Source organism: Epinephelus moara, chromosome 18 (genome assembly GCF_006386435.1).
Source record: "Epinephelus moara isolate mb chromosome 18, YSFRI_EMoa_1.0, whole genome shotgun sequence".
In the NCBI taxonomy this organism is placed as follows: Eukaryota; Metazoa; Chordata; class Actinopteri; order Perciformes; family Serranidae; genus Epinephelus; species Epinephelus moara.
In genome coordinates this window covers 35,324,302-35,349,037 of record NC_065523.1, presented here as the reverse complement: position 1 = coordinate 35,349,037, position 24,736 = coordinate 35,324,302, and the positions used below count along the sequence as shown (strand labels likewise).

Below are 24,736 nucleotides of genomic sequence, written 5' to 3'. Positions count from 1 at the left end.
CGAAATCATGATAAAAATGTCATAGTATAGTATGTCGTCCGAAATCATGATAAAAATGTCATAGTATAGTATGTCGTCCGAAATCATGAAATAATGCCATAGTATAGTATGTTGTTCGAAATCATGACATAATGTCATCGTACAGTATGTCGTTCGAAATCATGAAATAATGTCATAGTATAGCATGTCCTCCAAAATCATGAAAAAAAAGTGAAAATGTGATAAAAAAAAAAATTCATATTATTTTATGTTTTATTGGGCTACATAAAAAAAACAGTATGTTATCAGTAGTTTAAGGAATACAGTGTTATGTTTTTTCCAGAATGTCACACGTCTGATGACTCAAACTTTTCAAAGTCACGAGGAGAAAAATATATCAAACAGAGACTTTTTGGTCAGACATTTTAATGTTCATCCAAACATATTTCATTGCAGTGTTTGGATAGTTAAAGACAGAAAATGTGGAGAAATGATGCATAATAAATCTTTTATTTGTACCTGCTAAATACCACATCCATACAAATTCAGTGGTTCTAAACTGGTATTTCTTGTATGCAATCATGAACTCAGTAAACATATTGATTAAATATTCAAAGAACTCCAAAGCGACGAGGACTGAACTGATGCAACCTTTGTGACGTCCGCCCAGGACTGAAGGTGGTGCTTCCTTGTTTATCTTCCTCCTCTTCCGCTTGTAATCCCGGGCCTTGTGCTGCTGTGGATGTTTTTCGTCTGTCTTTTGTGTGTTCTATGTAAATTGTATTGACATTGTCTCAAATAAATAAATAAATAAATAAATAAATAAATTCGATCATATATCAGTTCCGCTTCCGGCACGGCAGAGGGCGCCGCCGGAGCCGTGCGTGACGTCATCACGAGACATTAAACATGGCCGACAGCGAGCGGTAGATGGCGAAAGTTAGCGAAAAGCTTCGGTAAAATCTGTGAACTTTTGAGTGTTTGCTGCAGGTATTAGGACTTTGTTGCGTGCTTAAATTCTCTATTGTTTTATCTGGATACATTTCACACATGAATTGGAGGGTTGAGTCGTGTTTGTCCGCCCGTACAGGCCTCAGGAGACCGGACGTTAGCCCTCAGTGTTAGCCACGTTAGCAGTCCGACCAGCTATTGTTTTTGTCCTGGGTATAGTGTTATGCGTTAGACGGCTGGCAGTGTAAAGACTCTGTTTTCCTTTTTTATGTCAGTTTCCTTTGTTTTTTTTATCTGGATTGGACTGTGTAGCTGCACAGCTGGATTTACTCCGGAGCTTTTTGTATTAAACCACGGGTGGGGTCCAGCCTGTGTTGCAGCGTGTTGACGGTGTTGATTCATTTTGAGCCGCTGGACTGAACCTGTTTATGAACATTACACCCAGCAACATGGATCCAAAGCGCTCACACAGTAAACCTCAGACAAGTGGCGGTGGCGGCAGCAGCAGCGACTCCAGCTGCGGCAGCCCCGCGTCCCCCTCCAGCAGCCCCGCACCGGCACCCAGCAAAGCCCCGGCACCGGCGGCACCCGGGGGCAACGTGTTCGCCAACGACGGCAGCTTCATGGAGATGTTCAAGAAGAAGATGGAGGAGGAGAAGAGGAAAAGGGAGTCGCAGCAAACAGGTGGAGAGGCGAGAGCCACCGAGCAAGGACAGACACCAGTGGAAAAGAAGCCCCCTCCAGTGACGAGCTTTGTAAGGGGTTTGGCAGTTGTAAGATGAGATAGCTGTAGCTCAACACAGATTGAAGCACCATGCTCTCATTGAGTCTTACTGCAGTTATTACATCCTGAAATAATGGCAAATATTTCAGTATTATTGCCTGTATTTCACACACATGCCAGTGCTTGCAGTATTTTATGAAGACACTGTGGTAATATTTGTAGACCAGTGAAGACTAGGGATGCTCCTCATTGATGATGATGGTTTCGCTGGTGGTGCGGCAAGTGACTAAATGTAGACCTTCTGCTCTGGTGTAGTCTCCTTCATTGACAGTCCATCTGCAAGGGCTCCTATAACGGTTTCAGTCTTCTATCCCCTAACCCAGGTGGGGAAGCGCAGAGGCGGTGTGTTCCTAAAGACCGGCGTGGTTGCGAAGAAGCAGAAAGACGACACAGAAGTAAGTGGCGTTTGTGTTGTGGTGTGGAGTGAGTTTGAATTGTGAACCCCTGACTCATCACCTTGTGCTTCCTCTCCTGCAGGTCGAGCCAGGCAAGAGCGATGCTTGGTCAAAGTATATGGCTGAGGTTAAAAAGTACAAAGCCCACCAGTGTGGCGACGACGATAAAACCAGACCTCTGGTCAAGTAGGTTCCGAGAGGCGAGCGAGAAACAACGTTGTTTTGAGGGGACAGCCATCTGGGAGAAGCTCCGGGAGGGCCGGCCAATCCTGACCTTCTCATACTGCCAGTTCAAGTCACCCTTCATTTAAAGTCTCTCACAAACTGCTCAGTTTGACAGGCCTTCTCCCCTCTCTTTTTGTATTGTTTCTGTCTTGCTTGTTGTCTGTCGGACTCTGGTAATCTGATCTGATGTCAAGACGTGTTTCAGAAACTTGGGTGTTCATTATTGATCATTATTCTTTGTAAATGTTCTCAGATTTGACATGTCTGGGTTGAGTTAGGGTTCATTAACAGTTGGATTTCTTTTAATAGCCAAATCCAGGTGTCAATTAAAAATACACTGCCCATTAATGTGTGGTGTTGTGATTCAGTTTTTTAAAATCCTGTTATAGACACAACCTCAAACCTGGCCCTTTTTACCCATGTTTTTGTTTCTAAGTGAGTGAAAGCGCCACAGCCAGCAGCCACAAAACAGGCTGCAGTGTAATCCCTGCAGGCAACAGAGCACTGTACGTCCACTAACAGGGTTTGGTTTTGCCACTGACAGGCTATGATTGATATTCTAGGTGCCTGACAACATTATGGAAAGGATCCCTTTTTGTTTAATGAGAAACAGCCCTGAAATCGCCCACCAGACTCCATTTAAATAAACATTAATTTTACCATTGTGAATCACTCTTCATTCAAAGTCAACAGAAGTGAAATAAAACTCACAAAAACTGTCATGGTTCATCTTCCCACTGTTCCAACAATCACCAACTCTGGTTTGGTTGAAATAAACCCTTAATTCACCCAGTTAGATGTGAAAATATGCTGCCTCTATACACACCTAAATTACTGTTAATTTAAATGGAGTCTGGTGGGTTTGGTGATGGTGATTTCGGGGCTGTTTCTGGTTAAACAAAAAGGATCTTTCATAAAAAGGTCTTTCTTTGTAGGGATCCTCTGCATAATGTTCTCAGACACTTAAAGTAACAAGGCAGGATTACCACACATTTTCACGGACAAAATTTAAAAACTTTTCCATGACTTTAAAAGAACACACTTTTTTTTTCTTGCTCTACTTCCCTGACATTTTTCAAACATGCCAGATTCTCATAGCATTCAAACATAATTTCAGCTTGTGGGCAAACATGAACAGAGAGATGCGAGGAGGAAATGGAGGAACGTACATGATGGTGAACAAAACGTCACATCGATGCATATTAGAGCTATGTTACATAGTGCCACAAAATAAATGTGCTGAAGGTTATCCATGAAAGATTATTCTAACAATTTAGTTTTTTTTAATGATTATTATTTTGCCTGAAATGACAGGACAGTTGGCGGTGTGGGGATGGCACACAGCAGGGAGCAGTGGGCGCAAAGACACCACTCCTGCACATGGGGCGCCGGAGTACTGTAACAATTTCATGGCACTTAAAAAAATGCCACAACTTTTCCAAACCTTTTTAATTATTTTTACTTTATCCATGACTTTTCCAGGCCTTGAAAATGTGACAGTGAAATTTCTCAACTTTTTTTAGGTTTTCTATGACTTTGGGAAGTCTAACGAGCCTTTCAGTGGCAAAAACTAACACTTTAAATGGACCAGTGGAATTGACGATGCTCAGTTTCTTGCAGGGGATTACATCGCAGCGGTCTCGACCAAAAAATTGTTCCCATTTCGCACGTAGAAACAACAATTAGGGGAAGTATTTGATTTTCCCTTCAGGACTTTCATGTTCAGAGCAAACTTACTGCATCAATCCCACTAGATTTTGACACCAGACCCTTTTAAAGTATCTCAAACTACTCTGTTGTGAAGGGAAAAATTTTAATTAAAAGTAGGTTTGAGTTCTATACAGAAAGAAATTCATTCAAGTACAATGAAAAAGTGTACAGCTCTCATTGGAGAAAAAAAAGTTCATTCTATTTGCAGTTTACATTTCTTACAGGTATCAGTGATAATTACATTATGATAAAAACAGCACCAAATAGACACACTGACCATGCATCAGAGAGGGAGACATACAAAAGGCACACGTTCAATCCCACCTACCATTCAAACCCTCATTCACACACACACACACACACACATCCCGTCAATCAGCTAAAAATCCCATTCACGCCTTCTCCCTGTCCACAGTGATATAGGTCTATGTTGTAAACATTGACAAACTGTATTTGTCATTTCATTTAACAATTCTATGAAGAATAGTATTTAAAAGTTATCAAATCATTTAAAAAAAGTTATATTTAACTGTGGAATTCATGAAAAGTTGAGCCGATCTTCTCAGATAAATTATCTTAAAAGTGTGACCCCGTCCTCGTGTCAGACCCGAGTTACACGTGGTCTGTCTGTTTTTCACCCACGTTCCGTCCTGATTTGTCATTTCGTGAGACAGCGTCTCCTGGGTGTTGAAATCCAGCTGCATCATAGAGTCTTCCTCTTAGCGTCTCCGCCCTGGCTCTGAACATCTGGACAGGAATAATACAGCTCTTGAAATTTGAGTGGGAAGCAAATCGACAGACAAATAACAGATAAAATGACTACATAAAAAAGGCATGCTGCCATCAACAGACGAGCAGAGAACAGGACAGGACAACCCGAGACAGAACACCAGACACTTGAGGAGAGGAGGGCAGGGCGAGGGAGGGAGAACATGGAGCAGGCGTTTGAGGGCGGAGGGAGGGTCAGATTTTACCTGAGAAAGCGAGCTGCAAGTGAGGAGGCAGAGCAACCTGAGACCCTGACTGGAGACTCTTATACAGATCTGAGGAGACAGGACAGGGGAACAAGAAACAAGGAGGGAGGGAAGGGGGCGGGAGATGAGGGAGGGACAGATACCAACAAAACAGGGAGGAAAGAGAAGGAAGGAAGGACAGAAGGGAGAGAGCAAGGTGGTACAGGGGGGGGGGGGGGGTGACAGCCAAACAGAGGAGAGGACAAAGATAGAAGAATGAAGCAGAGTGTGTGACAGGTTGAGGAAAGTAACCAATCCAGGATCGGCATCAGTTTGGTAGGAGTGCAGAAAAAAACAGAAAAAGAGAAGTTTGGGGGAAATGAAGCAAACAAAATGGAATAATGTCAAACAGGAGAAAAATCACAAGCTTACATCTGACACACAATATGGTGATAAAACAAATGATGCTATAACATACGACACAAAACGAAGCCTACACAGGAACAGCAAAACACGACAGCAAGGCGATGCCTGCCTACTGTGTAAATATACATCTATATTTTAGGGATGCACCAATTTATCAGCTGACATTCGCCTTGTTGACTTCTGCCGCCTCTCTGTAAATAGGATGACATTCACCACAGGGCTGATTTCACACCTTGTTAAAATAAATCCAATCCTATATGACTGGACCATGTGTGACTTTAATTTGAAAGGACAGACACAGGAAGTGTCCACGCTCAGCAGTCAGACAGGAGTCAGGTTAATTTCCAGGGCTGGTACCTGCGGTTATTCCACAGGCTAGTTAATAACATGTCGGGCAGGAAATCCAAAGTGTGGGATCATTTTGAGAAGGTGAAGGACGAACCCAAGGTGATATGTAAACTCATCTTCATTGGTCGACTACAAACATGACGTATCATCTGAAACATGGAAGTAGCTACATGCCCATTAGCCCACAGCGTCATTAACAGGCGGCTCGCTCAGTGTGTGACGTGCACTTGGAGATAAAATATAGTCCTATATTAATAAATATAGGGGAATAAATAACAACAAAAACTATTATTTTAAACATCAATATCAGAATTTCACAGTTGGTGCATCCCTAGAATATTTCCCTTAAATCAAACTGCCAATAATAATCAATATTTAAATTTGAGCAGTATTCAGAGTGTCCATGTTGTTGCCCTGCGTGCGTCACTCACTCTGTGTCAGGGTGGAGAACGATGCATTGCTACTGGCTGCAGAGACATTGGCTGCTGCACTGGATCCTGCTGTACCCAGTGGAGGCAGGTTTAGCAGCGGGGGGAACTGGAAGGGCAGGGACACGGGCACCAGGCCCCCCAGCATCCCAAAGCCCAGGGGAAGAGATGAGGGTGAGCTGAGCAGACTGCTGCTACCTGCTGTGGAGACCTGAGCACAAACAGGGAGGTTAACAATACTATATACTACACTACTACAAGTTTAATACAAACTGCAAAATGTAGATACTGTGTCAGAAAACACATTTACAGTGATTATAAGTTAAAACAAAATCAGAGAAGAACAGTATATAACACCTTTGTTTTAAAACCACAGCCCACAGACAGTCTGATGATCAGTCTTCAAAACTCTTTCCCACATGTGTGATTACAGCTGGGTGATATACGGCCTATAATAACATCACAATATCTTTAGCCTATATCACCAAACACAACATATATCTCAATATTTCTAAAATCTTCTCTAAACTATTGTAAACTATTAAAATACTAAACAACTAAAGAAACAACTGTTAGAATAAAGTTAAATAAAATATTTTTAATAACTGTTAAAAGTTAAAGTATTTCTTAAAATAAAGTTTAAAACGTATTATAATTATAGTAAAGTTAAATAAAGTACTATTAGAATAAAGTTAAATGAAGTACTGTTGTGAAAAATTAAAGTGCTGCTAACATTAAGTTTAATAAAAGTACTGTTAAAATAAAGTAAAATAAAGTAATTACATAAAGAACTGTTATACTACTACTTCCATAAAGATAAAAAAATAACTGTAATAATAAAGTTCAATACAGTACTGCAATAATTGAGTTAAATTGAGAATTGTTACTAAAAAAATCAAATAAAGTACTATTGTGATCAACTTTAAGTAAGGTTATAATAAAGTTAAATAAAGTACTACTTCCATAAAGTTAAATCAGGTACTGTTACAATAAAGGTACATCAGGTACTGTTGTGAAAAATTAAAGTGCTGCTAACGTTAAGTTTAATAAAAGTACTGTTAAAATAAAGTAATTACATAAAAACTGTTATACTACTACTTCCATAAAGATAAAAAAAAAACTGTTATACTACTACTTCCATAAAGATAAAAAAAAATTATAACTAATAATAAAGTTCAATACAGTACTGTAATAATTAAGTTAAATTGAGAATTGTTACTAAAAAAAATCAATTAAAGTACTATTTTGATCAAGTTTAAGTAAGGTTATAATAAAGTTAAATAAAGTACTTCTTCCATAAAGTTAAATTAGTAACTGTTACAATAAAGTTAAATCCGGTACTGTTACAATAAAGTTACATCAGGTACTGTTACAATAAAGGTACATCAGGTAGTGTTAGAATAAAGTTAAATAAAGTACTGTTGTGAAAAATTAAAGTGCTGCTAACGTTAAGTTTAATAAAAGTACTGTTAAAATAAAGTAATTACATAAAAACTGTTATACTACTACTTCCATAAAGATAAAAAACAATAACTGTAATAATTAAGTTAAATTGAGAACGGTTACCAAACAAAATCAAATAAAGTACTATTTTGATCAAGTTTAAGTAGGGTTATAATAAAATAAAATTAAGTACTGTTATAATAAAGTTAAATTAAGTGCTATTAGAAAAACGTTCTAATAAAGTTCTGTTCACTTGTTATAGTAAAGTCAAGTAAAGTATTGTTGTAATAAAGTTAAAGTACTGTTAATAATAAAATTAAAGTAGTATGTGAGTTATAAAAATTTTAAAAATACTCTTACAATAAAGTTAAATAAAGTCCTGTTCTACATGTGACATATCATGTTTGAGACTCTTTTTTTCTTTTTGTGTCTATGAGAGGGAGAGAGCAAGAGAACCAAAACGCTGAAGCGAGTCTCATGTCAGTAGGTAAAAAAAAAAATGAAGTGAAAAATTATACTCAGTGTTTATGATAGTCATTTTATACATCCTGCGTGGAATAAGCCACAACACACTGAGTGTAATCACTATATTGTCTACCTCTCTGTGTGACTTACAGTTCATCAAAATCAAAGTAAAATATTTTCCAGCTCAGCAGAACTCAGATCTTTTGTAGTACTGATACCACAAAGTGAAACTACTGAGAGGTCAGTATGTCAACGTGCTTAATAACATCAATCTGAAGCACGCACACTACAGGTCACTAACGTGGACGTGCTGGTGGTACATACCTGTGGCAACTGAGAAGAGACGGACGATGATGGGACAGACGCGACTGGCTTGGCCCCCTGAGGTGTCCCGCCCCCCGGCCTCTGACGCTGGCCTGCGTTGGCAGAGGCTGTTGTGGGGGAGGCACTGGATCCTGAATGTTTGCTTATGGATATGGTGTTAATAAGGCTGGTGTTGGTGGTGCTGTTGTTGTTGGGGGTCTTCTGGCTGCCTGGAGGAGTGTAGCTGCCTTGCCCCGGCTTCGTTGCTCCTCCTTGGGCACCTGAGAACGGCGGGCGGAACCCTGCTGGGTTTTTGGGAGGGTACTGGTGTAAGGGGGGGTTTGCCTGAGACCTGGGGATGGAGGGTGAGGCTGAGGTGGTCGTGGTCACAGCAGGGTTGAGGGTGCGCGGGGTGAGTTTGACGATGGGTGGGATGCTGCTGTGGGTGGACTTGGTGAGAGTGGCGTGCATAGGGGTGATGAAGTTCGACTGCGGCTGGGGCTGAACCCCAGAGAGAGTCTGAGAGAGGGAGGGGGAGGATTTACTCTGCGGCGTCAGGGTTAGGCGGGGCGTCTGGAAGGTTTTGGGGGTCAAGTGTGAGGAGGACGTGAGGGTGTGTGGCCGAGACTGAGGCGATGTGATGATGAGTGTGTCACCACTGGTGGCTTTATTATTGCTGCCTTTGAGGAGGCCTGAAGTGGGCGTGGACACCCCCGTCTTTGATCCTGGGGGCACGAGCGGAGACGCAGTGGGCGGTGGGCGCGGTTTAGGTGATGACGCTGAGGCAGGCATGTTGGCTTTAGCCACACCCACAGCCAAAGTCCTCTGAGTGTTTAACACTGAGTGTCTGTGCGCCTGCACCGTGCCCTTAACGACCCCCATCGCGTCCACCCTCACTGAGGTCAGAGGAGAGGACGTGATGGAGGACGGCCGAGACAGAGAGGTGGAGGAAGACGAAGAGGTAGAGATGTAGTGAGGTGCGTTGGAGCTGGGAGTGCTGACAGAGTTCTTTTTCTGCTGCTGGATGAGTGGCGAGGCGTGAAGAGGAGAGGGCTTGGTGACAGTCTTGGGTCCCTCGGGGGACGGGGGGCTGTCTCCGTGGGCCAGGCCCTTGGCTGCATTGCCAAGGATTGCCAGGGCCTGGGAGATGGAGTCCAGAGAGGGAGCTGTCAGATCCCCGTCGAGGGAATCGAGACATATGGGCTCAGACGGTGACTGAGGTGGTCGCTTGGTAACCTGGGCTGCGGGGGAGGGCGTGGCTCCTGTTGAAGGCGTGGGCCGCTGAACCCACACGGCCTCCTGGAAGAACAGAAACAACATTTACAGGGGAACCCCACCAGGACAATTTTTTTTAAAATAATGCCAAATATCCACTCCTGAATGAGTTCCCTCTGAACCGTAAGTCACTACAAGAGCCTGAGAAGTCCGGGGCTGTTCATAAAACATTCAGGACGCCACAGTTTATTCCACACAAGCTGCTCATCTTTTTGGAACCACCGCGGAGTCGGTAATAATTTCACTTGCTGTGAGACCATGACAGAGACACATCTGTTCTAACAGTAAAGTGACGATAACGTTATCAGCTGCGGTTAAAAACAGGCTCAGTGGTGAACGACACCAAATCTGCTGACTGATTGTTGCCTCTTTGCTGAGCTACACCAGAGAATATTTGGTTAAAACAGATCTGTGACACTGTTTCTTCCCTCATTGTCCTTCACGACGTGATGTAATGTAGCCCCACAGTGAGCACTGCTACGCACTCTGTTTTAAAAATAGCCTTTTAAATGCTACAGTGCTTGTCAACAACGAGTCATGTTGTAACAGAAGGCAATTTGGCCTTGTGTGCTCAGATTAATTTGGCGTGCAGTGAACACACACATCATCATTTTGTTTTAATGAAAACTCAAAACTGAAAATTGGCATTTGCTCCTGGTGTTCACTGTTTTAGGAGAAGGAAATGAGGGTAAGAGGTGAACCAGCAGATCAAATTTATGCTGATGTGAATATTTGATTATATCTACTGTCTATCTAATGTCTGATATCACAGTATCGATATATTCCTCAGTCCTGGCCATGTCAAAAACTAACCCCTCTGAGACTGATATAAAAGTCTAACCTTTGGCTTGGCCTTGGGCGTAGGGACCATCTTTTTCTTTGCTCTGGAGTGAGAAAAACAACAACACACGTCACAACAAGCTCCACAGGTCAAGGTTAGTTCTGAAGATACTGGTTAAGTCACATGACTCACGTGTAGCCTGTGAGGTGACCATGAGCCATGACGCTCTCTTTGAACAGCATCCTGTAAACAGAAATAAACACACAGGAAATATCAACACAAGAAAGATTCACATCAAGGGAATTATTGTTGTATAAATAATCTCAGCATGACGCACACACCTGGCCTGCATCCAGCCTTTAGGCCACAGAGGTTTGACCTCAGTCTCCATGAAGGCTTTGAGGTAGTCCTCTAGAGACAGAGAGTTCTTTCCCTCCAGCTCGTAGCAGTCCAGCTTCACCTGCACCAGGTTACACAGCAACAACCTGGACAGCACACACAATGCAAAGACTCCGTCAGACAAAAGGCAAACTAATTATGATCACGGCTTGAAACTTTCTGTAAGCTATATCCATTCACAATTCTCTCTCAAACCCATTCCCGCCACTTCCACCAATCAGCTGAATGTGGGTGTTCCAAACTTTGCCACGATCTCCTTCAGCCACTTTAAATCTCTTCTCCTCTCTGCTCCTGTCAGCTGTCACTTTAGGCGAAATCATCCCACCCTCCTCCACCCCATTCACCTCCAGTCACCTTATCCAGAGCCCAGGACAAGCTCATCAAAAGCCCACTCCTTGTCACACCCAGATCCTCAGCTCCCTCTTCATCTCATCTCATCACCACCACCAGCATCTAGACTCCATAGAGGGGGTTCCCCAATCTACTTTAGCCCCTTTTACACTGCCAGATTTTCGGCGAATGTTGGGCCGTTTTGCCGGCAAGCTGCAAGCGTTTAGACACACAGAGCCAGATTGGCGAGTTGATCCGAGGTGCCCAATTTTCCGCCTCGTAGGGTAGACATATTGGTGGAACCCTTTAGTTTAAACAGACTGAGGTGCCCTTCTGCAACGGGAGGGGCTGTTGATGACTTGTGGGAGGAGCTGTTGATGACGCCGCACGTGCGACCCACTGGCGGTGGATAAACAGGAAACAGCTGATAGCAGGAATTAGCGAGCAGCTAGTAGCAAGAGGGAAACACAAACCTGACAGACACTGTAAAGATGAGCAACTGGGGAGACAAGGAATTGCGCGCCCTCCTTGTCCTCGCAAACGAAGAGGCCATTAACCGTCAGATGACGGGGACGGTGAAGAACGGGCCGACTTATGAGAGAATGCAGATGCAGATGGCTTTACAGAATGGAGGATGAAGTTGTTGGAGGTTAAACTACAAATGACAATCATTTTGGTGCATTGCCAGTCGATGGCAAGCTCACAACTATTAAAAATGTGCATCTTCCAGTTCAGCTGCAGGCTACCTGTAAGCTACGCTATGTCATCTTTGAAGTGTTGTTTTAGTTTTCTTTTGACTCGTGCAAGTAGCGGGGGTGGGGAGCCAAAAAATAAAAAATTAAAAAATAAAGAAGAAGAATCATTGTTCGGGAGTCTTATAATGGTCCGAAAACCCTGCTGTTTATTCTGGCATCACATTCTTATGTAAACAAAAATGCATGTAAACAGAACAGGGAATATCGAGGTCACCAAACGATCGAGGTCATGTCCATGTATCTTACGATAAGTCATTACGTAATAATCGTGATAAGCCTTGGCATGAGCCGCACTCTAATTTACTGCCACTTGCATAACAAAGTCAAACTGACCTGAGTTTGTCGTCCCAGACAAACTTCTTTCGAGGGCCCATCACCCTCTTCCCTGGTTTCTCCTCGTCATCGTCCTCTGACCCGTTCTTCTCTCCCTCCTCAGACTGCTGCCTGTGAACACAGAGACAACACCTCTCTAAATGATGTGGATAAAAATATGTTACAAAGCACACAGAGATGATGACTGATAAACTGCGAGCCACAGCTGACTCAAGACGCGTCCTTACTTTGCCACTTTAGCGATACAGTCCATGTTGTACCGAGCAATCTGCTCCGGCATCACACTGCACACTGCCAGCTTCAGCTTCAGCAGGGGCGTTCGGAGACGGTCATCCTGGGCGACAGGGATAAGCACAGTCAGAAATCACACACATATATTCAGTGCAGCTGAATGCTAAACATAGAATCAGAGAGTGGGAACGCAGACACAGCAGTAACAGAAACAATGACGTAGCTTTCACACTGTTACATTTAGATGCACCTGCCAGCTCATAGACTCTCACTTCTGCGTATGTCCTGTGAAATACTGTGAAATATTTGTTCTCTTTGTGAGGCAACGTTTCAATCTACAAGATGTTCTTCAGGCCTTGTAGACTGAAACGTTGCCTTAAGCCCTATTCGCTTGTAACATAGCAAACTAGTATTACCAGGGGACCTCACGTGATTTGGAAATCAACCCCCGACATCTGTGTTTCCCGTGGCGCATTTTCATGCACACACACCCCACAGACACCACACAGCTCCACTAGCACTGATTTATGGTGTTACCGTCCTTATTTTTCTTCTCATGTGCGTTAAACAAACAGAAAGGATTCTGCCACACATTGTCATGTGATCTGTCTCATCATCTTTCGAGATGTCACTCTTCTGATGGATTTGAGCTTGGTTTTCCTGTGAACAGGTCTCCAAGTTGTGTAGCAGCCACACAACAGAGTTTATGGTGATAATTGGAAAAAACTAACACCACAGGAGGAGTGTTCTGCGACCAGGAGAACCTGATCGATACACTTTTCTTCCTACAGTCGTTTCCTGTTTTCTGGTATTTAGGGATCAGATTTATTTTGTAGTTTGTGCTCTCCATGATTGTATTCCTCCAGAAGTTTAATCTTTTCCTCCTCTGACCACTACTGTTTTCTCATCTTCTTTTCTTCTGCCATTTTTTCACTATCTAACTATAATCCAACTTTCTGAGATGATGACAGGCGTCACAAGCACGAGTTCAAGCAGACAAACTATCTCCATGGAAACTTTTACCGCTGTAAAATCTCTTTCAACACACTAAGTGACTTTTTCCTTAACTAAGGAAACCTTCTCAGGGATCTGTGCAACTGTGTGAGTCCCTCTGCTAAGAAGAAATTAAGCCTTTAGTGACATACTGAAGGAGAAATCTTAAAGGAGCAATAAGTGAAATTCATCATTTCTAGATTGAAGGAATTAAAAAATCGGTATGTGAAGAACTAGAGGTGTAATTTCATCTGGAGTATAGCATGACCTCACACCCCCTCTCTCTGTGTTGATCTNTAGTGTTACAGTAACGTTAGGCACATGTGCTATGTCGATTCAATTAAATTTAATGTTACAATCGTATCATGGGTTAATGTCCGGAGCTTGAGTTCTTAGCGGCTCGGTCCCAGCAATGGGTCAGGCGTTACAGTTGTGTTAGGTGAGTAGCCCGGCAGCCCAGCTAACATTTGCAATTAGCATTGTAAAATGTAGCCAGGCGAAAACATCGCTCTCACTCACGGAGAAGAGTAGGAACGTTAGCGTTAGCTCTCAGTGTTAGCACTAGCCGGGATCCGGCCGGTGATGGCTCTAGCCAAGTCAGCTGCCACCGGCTACTGGAGTAACTTACAGCTATGGAGCGCTTCTACCAGCTCTTCTAGTCTCTGAGCCTCGCCTCCATCTCAGCAAATATATTACATTTATTACAGGTACTATCATCATTGAAGTAGGCAGGGGAATAGCTAAACACAGCAGATACCGAGAGTGAGTGAAAGACATCGCTAACTGCTAAACTAAGTTTAGACGAGGTGAGTGGGGGGTGGGGGGGTGGAGAGCAGAGGTAGAGGGAGGAGTGGCTCATGACACACCTTGTTTTGGTCTACAGGCAGTGCACAACAGCAAACCTAGCGGTGAAACGATTTCGCTTTTTGCCCCTTTAAGGTGTTTTGTGCAACTGGTTCCAGGTTGTTTTTTAAAAATCTGAATTGATGCAACGACGAGAGGTTCTTGAGCATACAGTCATAAATGTACACAAAAAATATTGGTGCAGTAGTGTGCAAGATTAAGTGTAGACAGACAGATACACGACCAAATGCACTATCAACAAACTGAAAAGTTGCCCAAACAGTTCACTTTACTATGAATCCCTGTGACTTCTCGGCACTGAATTCTGCAGATGACTGTTTATAAAGCAAATCAAATGTCTTCTGAGCAGACTGTCCTCGTGTCAGAACCTGTGGTTTGTAACATGTTCCAACTTGAGGTGGCAAAATGTTTTGTGATTGTGTCTGACATTAATATCAATCGCTCCCACTCACCTGTATGTTGAGGCTGAGCTTCTTAAGGCGTTTGAGCAGAGCTTCTTTATTGCAGGGCACGAAGGCCTCCAGGTGAGAATAGACGATTGAACGCACCTCTGGAAGCTGCTCTTGGACCTGCAACTCAATACTGACACACACACACACACACACACACACACACACACACACACACACACATACACAGGTAGGTGTCAGGGATTTACATCGATTTGTGTTTTGTTTTTATATCACTATGCAAACAATGGTAATCTGAATGGTACTCACTCCAGCAGGATGTTGTTCATGTCCAGTGTGAAGAATTTCTTCCTGCCTTCTGCGTCAAACAGACGGGACGCCTGCGACAAGGACAAAGATCATTTTTGTCTTTAAAAAAAATATTTATTTTTTTTCAGCCAATAAGCTCTTGAGACAGTTCACAACTGTTTGTGTTATTGTTTGCTAGTAAATATCATTTGTTCTTTTAACACTGGGGTGTGTTGTTAATGTGCTAACTGGCTAACTAGCGTCTTGAATCCATCCTGATGGTCTTTCAGTTTCACTTTTTAATTACAGACTACTGCCGTGTGCTGATATGGAGAGCACAGAACGTGCGAGCTAGTAGGGGTGTAACCATCCATCGATCTGCATCGATATATAAATGCAATGATCAATGAGCTGGTATCATCAATGCAAAGTGAATACATCGATCCATATCGTCTTTAGGATACGCTTTTATTTCTAAAGTCTGTGTCATCGTCAAACAGCAGCAGGCAGATGGTAAGAAGAGAAAGACGATGAGGATAACATTATTTACTCAGGAATAAATCAGCAGTGTGGAAATATTTTGGATTTCGAAGATAATACAAGTCAAGAGACAGAGCACGTGGCGTTATAGGATAAAACACGACGTAATGTCACCTGCCTGGCTGAGCATGTCACTCCTTTAACTTCTCACTACAGTAACATGAGCTGCTCAGTTTCAACAATGTCGGGCTGAAAAAACGTGCCTGCAGGCTGAAATTCGACCACGTTGTTCTGTCAGGAGACGCAGTGACTTTGTAATATCGGCAAAGTCTTTGTGATATTTTCAAGTGCAACTTTTTGGCCATGACACAAGCGATGAGAGGTGATGCAACAGTCAGCCTACGTTGCAGCTAGTTCTTTGATTTTGATTTTTTATGTGTGGGCCTTTAAAAAAAAGAATATCTGTGGGTTTTGTAGATCAGGTTGACCAAATAATTTGAAAAGGTAATTTAATGCTCTTTTATCAGTATTTTACAGGCAAAACTACCAATCCAAAAAAAATCTACAGATCAATCAATACTAAAAATAGTTCTTTGTTGCAGTCCTAATCTATCAAATGTGATGCAGTGGAATAAAGAAGCCCATACCGCTCTCAGGTCCTCGATGCGCTTTGTCAGTGGAGCAGGGAGTCCACTGGGAAGAGGGGGAGGAGCCACTACAGTCCCCTGTGACACTCTGCTACCACCTGCTTTATGTCCCATCCCAAAGGATCCGTTCTCTCCCTGGAGAGGACTGGAGGGCTGAGGAGAGTCCAGCATCCCAAAGTCCAGGTCGCCCATCATGTCCTGCAGTATGTCGTTATTGGCTGAGCCCAGCAGTGACATCACAGCCGGGTCGGCGGCCAGGTCAGCCATGTTGCATTCGTTGCTCCCGGCAGCCTTGGGCTGGGTGTTGAGGAGTGCACTGTTGGCGTTGGGCACTTTGGCGGTGGGACGTGGCAGACCGGCGACAGCCAGGTTCTTCTTGCGCATCTCCTCCTTCTCCCTGGTGAAGCGCCGCAGCATGTTGGCGAGGTGGATGGAATCCTTCATCAGCTTCTTCCTCTTCTTCTTTTCTGGACGATGAACATTCAGGGCTGAAACTCTGCCGGAACAAAGACACGATAAGGAGGAAACATTTAATGACTTGCACAGAGAAAATATATTGAGTTTAGGGAATTCATCTGTGGTGATTAAAGGGATAGTTTGGATCTTTAGAAGAGGGGTTGTGTGACCTACTAGTCAAAAGGAACTAAATGTTCCCTTCTAAAACACGGCACAACAATCTGCACATAAAGCTGCACTGCCACACAAACTTGTGAAAAGAAGAAATACTGTGTGCATTAAATTACTGGAGAAACATCAAGCCTGAGATGAAACACAGAAGAAAAAATAAAACCCTTACCCGGGCTTTGGTACTTTATTCTTTCTGGGCTTCTTGTCCTCCAGAATTCCACCATCTTGCTTTTTCCGACGTTTTTTAATCACCCGCTCCTCGCCATCTTTCATCTTCTACAAACAGGTGCAAACAATGATGTTTAATATCATGGTATAACAACAGGAAATGAACATATCTGACTATTTATTGTGTATAATCTATCGAAGCAAGAGCCCACCTTGAAGCGATTATCATCTGCGCCTGCGTTTTCTCCCTCAGAGTCGGACGCTGCTCTGAACTGCAGAGTGCCTGTGTTGATGTAGAAGCCTCCATGTTTTGTGGTGAGAGACGCCGGCACCAGCTCGTCGTACTGAGGCCAGGAGAGAGAAGTATAATTACTGTTAGTTTACTTCTGCTACTGTGGCTCGCCAGGCTTTTACCACTGCTTAGGAAAACAGCAAAAATTAGACTGTTGTTGTCCCAAATTTATTCCACGTTATACTTTACTGTACGCACTTTATACTTTGGTTTTGCTGTTAGTATACAAGAAAGTAATGATACAAGACGTGCGCATTCGAACTGCAACTTAAGAAGACAAATACTGTAATAACTGAGAGCAACAAATTTTTTCTAAAAGATTTAAAATGTCTATGTTTATTTTATTTAGAAAGGGACGATGCACATTAATTACATGATCACTTATCGTCAATGTTATTGTAACATTTAATTTAATTTCAGTTTGAGTGGCATTAAAATAGTCTTGAATCTAACACTGCCTCAAGTTGTGGGAACCCTGCGATCTGGGGAAAGAAACACTTTATCCCTGCTGACAGTTTGAGCTAAAGCAGGAAACCTCAGAACATCAGAGATCAGTGGTTCTCAAATAATGTGCTTTGATGCCAGTCCAGGTGTGCCGTTGGATTTTGTGATAACCACACATTATAACTGCAATATTCAACTAGGCCTGTACAAAAAATTATGAATTCATTTTTAATTGACTCTGTCAGCATGTTGTGTTCACCCATTTTCTAATAAAGAGGCAAAATCTAGTTAAAAAGTCTAACTTAATTAGATTCAATAAAAAAAAACTTCACTGGGGAACCTCTTTGTCACCATTCCCGTACGGGAATTATAAATGTGTGACTTCAAAAGCTCTGATTGGCAGCCAGTGTGAGGGATGATAACATTTAAACGGAGAAAGCCGTGAATGAGACAATGGATCGCTTTATTGTACAGAGCAAATTACAACAAAGCACCAGCGAAGACAACCTACCACTGTAAGACAAGACAAGTAGACCGTGTCATGAAAGCTTTCGGTCTTATTTTTCCTTATTTTTATGATCTTATGTCGTGATAAGAGTGCTAACACATGTTATAGAAGATGTTGTGCACAGATATAAATACAGGTGTGCCTTGAGATTTTAGCTCGCCCTTTGGTGTGTCTTGGGCACAAAAAGTTTGAAAACCACTGTCACAGATTCTGCAAAACAAGTTAAACCTATAAGGACTGTGGGGCAAAGTCTTTGGAAAATAGTTTTTCCAAAGGATAAAACTTTTTTTAGGTGGAAAACAACATTTTTTTTGTTGTCACCTTGTTTGCTGGGAGTTCATTAGCCTATTTTGTTCTAGTTTTGTACTTTGGTGATCGTACATCATTGTTAGCTGTTGTCCAAAGGGCTCTAGTTAAGCTAACGTTAACTTGTGGAGCTTAGCTTCATTAACTTATCTGTAATGGCAGAGATAACAAAGGTTGGCAAACGTTATGCTGAATGATTCAGTGTAAATACTGTAGCACCAAACTAACGGAGAGACACTCTTGGTAAAGATGGTAAAAAGGCCGTTATCCTTTTCTCATATTCTGAGCCAAAAACCTTAACTTCAGTGGCACTTTAACTTGTTGTCTTTGATGGTGACGGCAACGAGATGCGGTTCACAAGCGTACACTGTGACCTGTAAATTTTGGCTTGTAATCTAAGCTTTTCATCGACCTTCTCAACAATAAAATGATGAATATATCCCTCCAATGCGTAGTTTAGGCCCTTTTGGTTACTTCTCAATGACATCTGATCGTTATGTCCCCAAAAATCATCAACTGCCTCCTGTGAAATGCCGTGTACCGTGACACCTGCCATAGCGCCGGTCACTGAATGTTGATAGTTTGTCCGAGTGAGTGGAGGGGGCGTGGCTTAGCCATAGGTCAATTACAGTGATCAAAATTATCAGTTATCAGTATTGTTAAAATGTACTGACAATGTCCAAAAAGCACTGATACACTGAAATAATTTCACCACGTTTTACACCCAAAACCACAAACAAAGGTGGCAGCACTTTTTGTTTGCAAAAACATTAAAATAATAACGTATATTTTACTTTATGTAAACGTATGAAAACCACATCAAATGTGCATTAATGTTAAAGACAGCCTGTGTGTGAAATGTTTGCTCAAGTGTCTGTGTTGCTGTAGATAAGGACAGAGGCAAGCAGCATCACAGAGTTTGTCTGCTTCACACCCACCCTGTAAACAAGTAAACAGCACAACAAACGCAAACTGTGCTTCGCCTGCGTCTGGGAGACTGTGTTATCTTTGATTGATGCTGGACAGTATTTACCGTTACAGTCTTTCAAAGTGTGGTGGTCAAACATGGTTTTAATGATAACCAAAGTTTGAAACATGATATTAATTGTCTGGAATTTAACTGTAGTTTGTTGTGAAACAGGTTAACATCCCCTCCTTAGTGACCACTGATGAGTAACACAGAAAATATGTGCTTGAGCAAAAAGGGAACTCACAGCCTCTGAGTTGTCTATGAAAGGGTCAGTCTCATCGTAGCCGTAGCCAATGTCGATGAGATCCTGCATCCTGTCCTTCTTCTTCTTCTTTGAGACGCCACCCTGCAAACGGAGGTAAAACACAAAGATAGTTAGACATTCTTCTGCCCGCACAACATCTTCATAGTTATGACTGTAACAATATATTCGTATATCTTCAAACTATAACACTCACATATTTGTTCTCAAATTTCTTGGCCAGCTCTTCCACCTCCCGTCTCTCCCGGTCGTCATCAGCAAACGGGTCGCTGGGGTCCAGAGGAGGAGCGAGTCCTTTAGGGACTGTTGAACCTGCATGCTTTACCTGAGGAGGACACGGACATCAGCAAAGGAATGAAATGGGAGTAAGAAGCTTTTGTGATCTGTTCTCACAGATGGATATAAACCTCATCAGTCAATCAGTCAATCTTCTTCTTTAAAAGGGGCAATCCGTCAATTTTACAGGTGTCAGTCAGACTTGACTCAATACCACTGTGTTTAAATAAATAAAAAATAAAGGAATTAACAGCTGTATACTACTGACTCTGTATGGATGTGAAATGACTGCAGTCATCTTCAAACACCAGAAAACAGGGTTAGTAAACAGTAGACAGCAGCATGGAGGCCAGAGAAAATGTTATGGTAGTTACTTCTTTTTTTAATTTGTAGTTTATTCAGTCTATTTTAAACTCATACTAAGTGCAGACTAATTTGTGACAATGTTCGAGCGCTGCTTGGACCGTAATGAGCAAAATTTGTGGCTGAGATGACAAAGAAGCACAGAAGTCGACAAATGGAGTTGATAAATACTCGTGACTACTGGCATTTGTCCTGGGTATGAATGACGACTGTAACCTTTCAGACAAAAGCCAGATATCAGTGAGAGTTAGTTGTGTATTTAAACTTGTGCAAACAGTTGGATGTCTTCTGTGGCTCTGCACACAGCTATTAAAAGTTTGAGAAAGCCTGCATCACAAAACAGGGGTATGGAGTTTGGAGGATGTGGGCACTGTGCCCAGCACTCGTAATTACGAGATTCAGACAACATCAAAGTTGTAATTACAACTTGTAAACTTTTCTGTAAACTCCAAGTTAGCGCTTCATAACACAAACGTTCCTGTAAATCAAGCACATAACAACACCTACCAAACATCAACCAAAGGCTATTTAATGTAACGGATATAGTGTTATATTGTCAGCTGACTATTTTATAATTCAAGATGAAAATTAATTGATTCACACTGGGATTTTTTTGGTACTTTGAATGTAAATATGGCGTCAGAGTGTATAAAAAAACTCTCTTGAAATGTCCTGTGAAGTGAACACTTCCTGGTTAATGCTGTGTTCAGGTTATAGGGGACAGATTGGACAAGACTGAATACCATCTATGGAAGAGACCCTCCAATCAGGATGGAAATCTCTTCCGTCTGAGACACAACTTACGAAAAACTTGTGAAAATAAATTGATTCGCACTGGGATTTTCTTGGTAATTTAAATGTAAATATGGCGTCAGAGTGCATAAAAATAGAGCTGTTTATCCACTACATTAAGCCACTGTATTTATCACCTCACCCCTGACAGAGGTCCAGGCTGAGCCCTGTTCTGTCCTCAGTTCCTAGAAACTGGCCCCAGGGTCTGGTTACTCTGCATAAGTGGCCCCTGGTCAAAGCAAATTGTGTATCTCTGGTCTAACAGATAAGGAGGACACAGTGCTTTGAGGGTTTCAGGCAAAAATAATGGACTTAACGTCAAGATATCTACTTTCTGCAACTTATTAGAGTCTTGCAAGCTCCCTATTTCTATGGAAATGCAATTTAAAAATGGCTGGATTACTTCTTTTAGCATGCAACTCTTCTTCCTGGGTTAGTAAACCTGTCCAGACTAGCCCTGGGTCATATTATTATAATGTCAGTATCTTATCAGCACCACTAGTGCAGGATTAACAACATATCACAGTGTGACACCTTTACACTCCTGCAGTGACACCAGGTTGACGTTAGGCCCCTCCTGCTCACATCATGGTGCCTTCAGTGTAACGTTACACTCTTACCTGAGTAAGAGTTGAGTTGACCAGCTCGCCGTAGTTGAACTCAGAGGACCCCCGGTCATTGGGCTCGGACAGCGGGAGGTTGAGGCGGACTGTGGGCTTCGCCTCCCCGGTGTCCCCATCGCCTCCCTTCGTGTTCCCAAACGGACCTCCGCAACCTCCTGACCCGACCGCCGCCGCCGCACTTCCACCTCCATCTTTCCCAAAAGTGATATCGACGGCCTCATCTTCGCGGCGGCGCTTCTTGCTGGACTCCGGGGTCGTCTGCGGCGGCGACGTGTTGAAGGAAGAGATGGTGACGAACGGCACTTTCCTCGGCTCGGCCATTTGACGCTCTCCGTCCGACGAGCGGGCAAGCAAAACGGGCAGCGCCACGCTCCTGTGAGCCGCCGCTGGCTGGAAGGCTAAATCCGGAGATGGTCGACAAGTAGAGCTAGCTTAGCCGCTCTGCTAGCTAGCTTCCTCAGAATGAGTGCTGCAGGCAACACAATGACTTTTATCTCCTCTCCGCCCGTTTTAATCCATAAAGAATAATCCGTGTCGCGGCCCTCGTCACCTACGAGGGACTTAAACAGTGAGAAAAACCAGTTTTGAGTGGTTCCATGAAATTGGAGGTTAGCTACCGCAAGGAGGATTCTGTAGTAGCCATCTTGATCATTATTATCATTATTCAGGGGCTGGGCGTGCAAGTCAAAGAAACCGGAAGCAGGGGAGGAAAGGGAACAGCGCTCGTCCAATCACAGAGCAGAAACACGCCCACCTGACACACGAGCGCGAATCTACAGAGTGATTGTTCTGCACAGGCGGGATGTCCGGACCTTGAATGCCCCTTTGACTGTTTACTACAGGAAGATTTACATTAGTTGTTTGTTTATTTGTTTAGCAGGTTCCCCCCGGGCACATTATCATAGCAGATAACCACGTTTCCCTCAGGGTGAAACACACACAGACTTTGTTGAGGTCATACATCTTTCTAGGGACTGTTCTTTACTTATCAGAGGATGGGGGCGGCTAGTTCTGACCAATGATTTGAAACCATTTTATGTTGTGTCACATAACTCACACAAGTTTGAATGCTAGAATATGTGTTTATTTACTGTGAGGTCACTACTGCGAGCAGTGTTTCTGTAAAGGTGTGAGCAAAGTGTATCCTAAGGTTGCGTTTACACGGAAACGATCCACTGAAAACAGAATTGTTTCTCGTTTTCGTTTTGAAAAAAGTTCCATGTTCAGATGACAGTGTTTTATAACAATCGTCGTTCACACGGATCCACAAAAATGACCAAAAACGCTGTAGTTTACATGCCAAGCAAGTAGGTGATGTATAAAAAAACAAAATGGCAACCGCATGAACGTTTGTCTGGACGGATGGCGAGATGGAGTTGCTACAGTAAATCTACACTTTGCTGGAGAAACTTCGATAAATTCAACAGGGTGAGCAGCACAAACAGAGCTCAGGAGTCCGCCATTGTTGTTGTGAAGGTCGACTTTCTTGCACATGCCTAGTGACTCGAACCGTAATGCTCATGTGTGAAAAGTCTCCGTTATCAGAGGAACTGCATATTGCAAGGCACCCAAAACGCCTCTGTCGTATAAATGATCAGCCAAAGCGCAACTGAAGTTTATAGTTTTCGGTTGAAATCATTGTCGTATGAACAGGACCTAACTTACTTGTGCTGTGTATTTTAGGGACGTGGGGTGGCTAGATGAGTTTATAGTGACTGACCCTTGTGTGGCTTCTTGTGCGGGGGTGTCCTTTAGTTTTTACAAATTCGTATTTTCAATAAAGGCTATTTTTGTATCATAAACCTGTCTGTGTGGAGTGGATGTTTTCTTGCCTCTGACACCAGACCAGACCAGGTTAACAAAGGTGGTGGCAGTTCTAAGCTACTCTTGATCGTTCACGACTAAAATTTATTACAATATTTTGTTTTGACTCGCTTCATACGCACAAATAACTAATGTCATAAGCACGTGAAGTTCCTTTTTATTTTTATTTACCTACCTAACTGTTATTTACCCAGGGAAAATCTCTTGGCCAAGGTAGCAACCAATCAAAACACATTAAAATGCAACAAATACAACATATAATACAAACATCCACAATAAAACCACAACTAGCTATTCAAACATATATTTAAGTGTTTATATATTAAAACATATAAACACTTGGAGCTCCACTCATTACTAAAAGTGTGTGTCATATAAAAACTAAAGTGATGGTCAAAGTTGTCACAGTGAAATTTAAGGTGTGCTGATGGATTCACGTCATCTACTCATGCATTGAGTAACATTACAAGTTAACGTTCCACCTTAAAAGTCGCCGGCAGTCGGCCCAGTGAATGAAGTTATTTTTTCTCAGACTCCAGCTGCTGTGAGAGGCAGCAAAACATCCTTTCATTTTATAGTTACAGTTTACTAATAAAACTCTCCACAGTATGAACAGTGGTTACATGAGCCTCAAAACCAGACACAACTCAGCCCTGAGCAGAGTGACCGTCCTCTACTGACCAATCAGACTGCAGTGTTCACAGCTCCACCTTTTAGTACCAGATCTGTGTGCTAGGTACCCCAACAGAGAGGGGACCAAACATGGGGACGGTACGGCACGGTTCCATTGGTACCATCCACAACTTTTCACAGTGGAAACTGAAAAAAGCAAACTGAACTGCTTGGTGAAAACAGATGATCTATAGATGTGACAAATAAGCACAAACTGAACAGGGTTAATTTAGAATAAGCATTTTCCAACAGGTAAGTATAGAGTATGGGATTAGCGGTCGACAGAGTGCAGGAGAACTTGACTTATTTTGACATAAGTAGATCCGTAGAATTTGATAAAATGTTCATATTGAAATAAAGACATCAGTTATTCAAATTTAAGGCTAATGAATGATATTCAAAGCCTGACATTT

General features: G+C 42.6%; 2 protein-coding genes across 3 annotated transcripts; one reads left to right on the top strand and one right to left on the bottom strand.

The window, feature by feature from the left end:
- Positions 1–847: 847 nt before the first annotated feature.
- Positions 848–2,682, top strand: trir (telomerase RNA component interacting RNase). The gene is made up of 3 exons (XM_050069264.1): positions 848–1,685; positions 2,038–2,109; positions 2,192–2,682. Exons 1-3 carry the CDS (start codon positions 1,359–1,361, stop codon positions 2,297–2,299), a joined length of 507 nt encoding a protein of 168 aa, XP_049925221.1. The 5' UTR covers positions 848–1,358; the 3' UTR covers positions 2,300–2,682.
- Positions 2,683–4,221: 1,539 nt separating this feature from the next.
- ubn2b (ubinuclein 2b) lies at positions 4,222–23,591 on the bottom strand. Of its 2 annotated transcripts, XM_050069208.1 has the most exons (17): positions 21,825–23,590; positions 19,970–20,098; positions 19,756–19,857; positions 17,204–17,335; positions 16,993–17,099; positions 16,197–16,692; positions 15,091–15,161; positions 14,824–14,953; positions 12,511–12,617; positions 12,284–12,394; positions 10,808–10,951; positions 10,659–10,709; positions 10,527–10,569; positions 8,432–9,709; positions 6,203–6,410; positions 5,019–5,087; positions 4,222–4,791 (listed from the first exon to the last, which is right to left on the bottom strand). In XM_050069208.1, the coding sequence occupies exons 1-17, from the start codon at positions 22,146–22,148 to the stop codon at positions 4,748–4,750; spliced, it is 3,546 nt and encodes a 1,181-aa protein (XP_049925165.1). In that variant the 5' UTR covers positions 22,149–23,590; the 3' UTR covers positions 4,222–4,747. The 2 variants fall into 2 exon arrangements, with proteins under 2 accessions (XP_049925165.1, XP_049925166.1); XM_050069209.1 differs by lacking the exon at positions 5,019–5,087 and having other exon boundaries at positions 21,825–23,591.
- Positions 23,592–24,736: the final 1,145 nt, after the last annotated feature.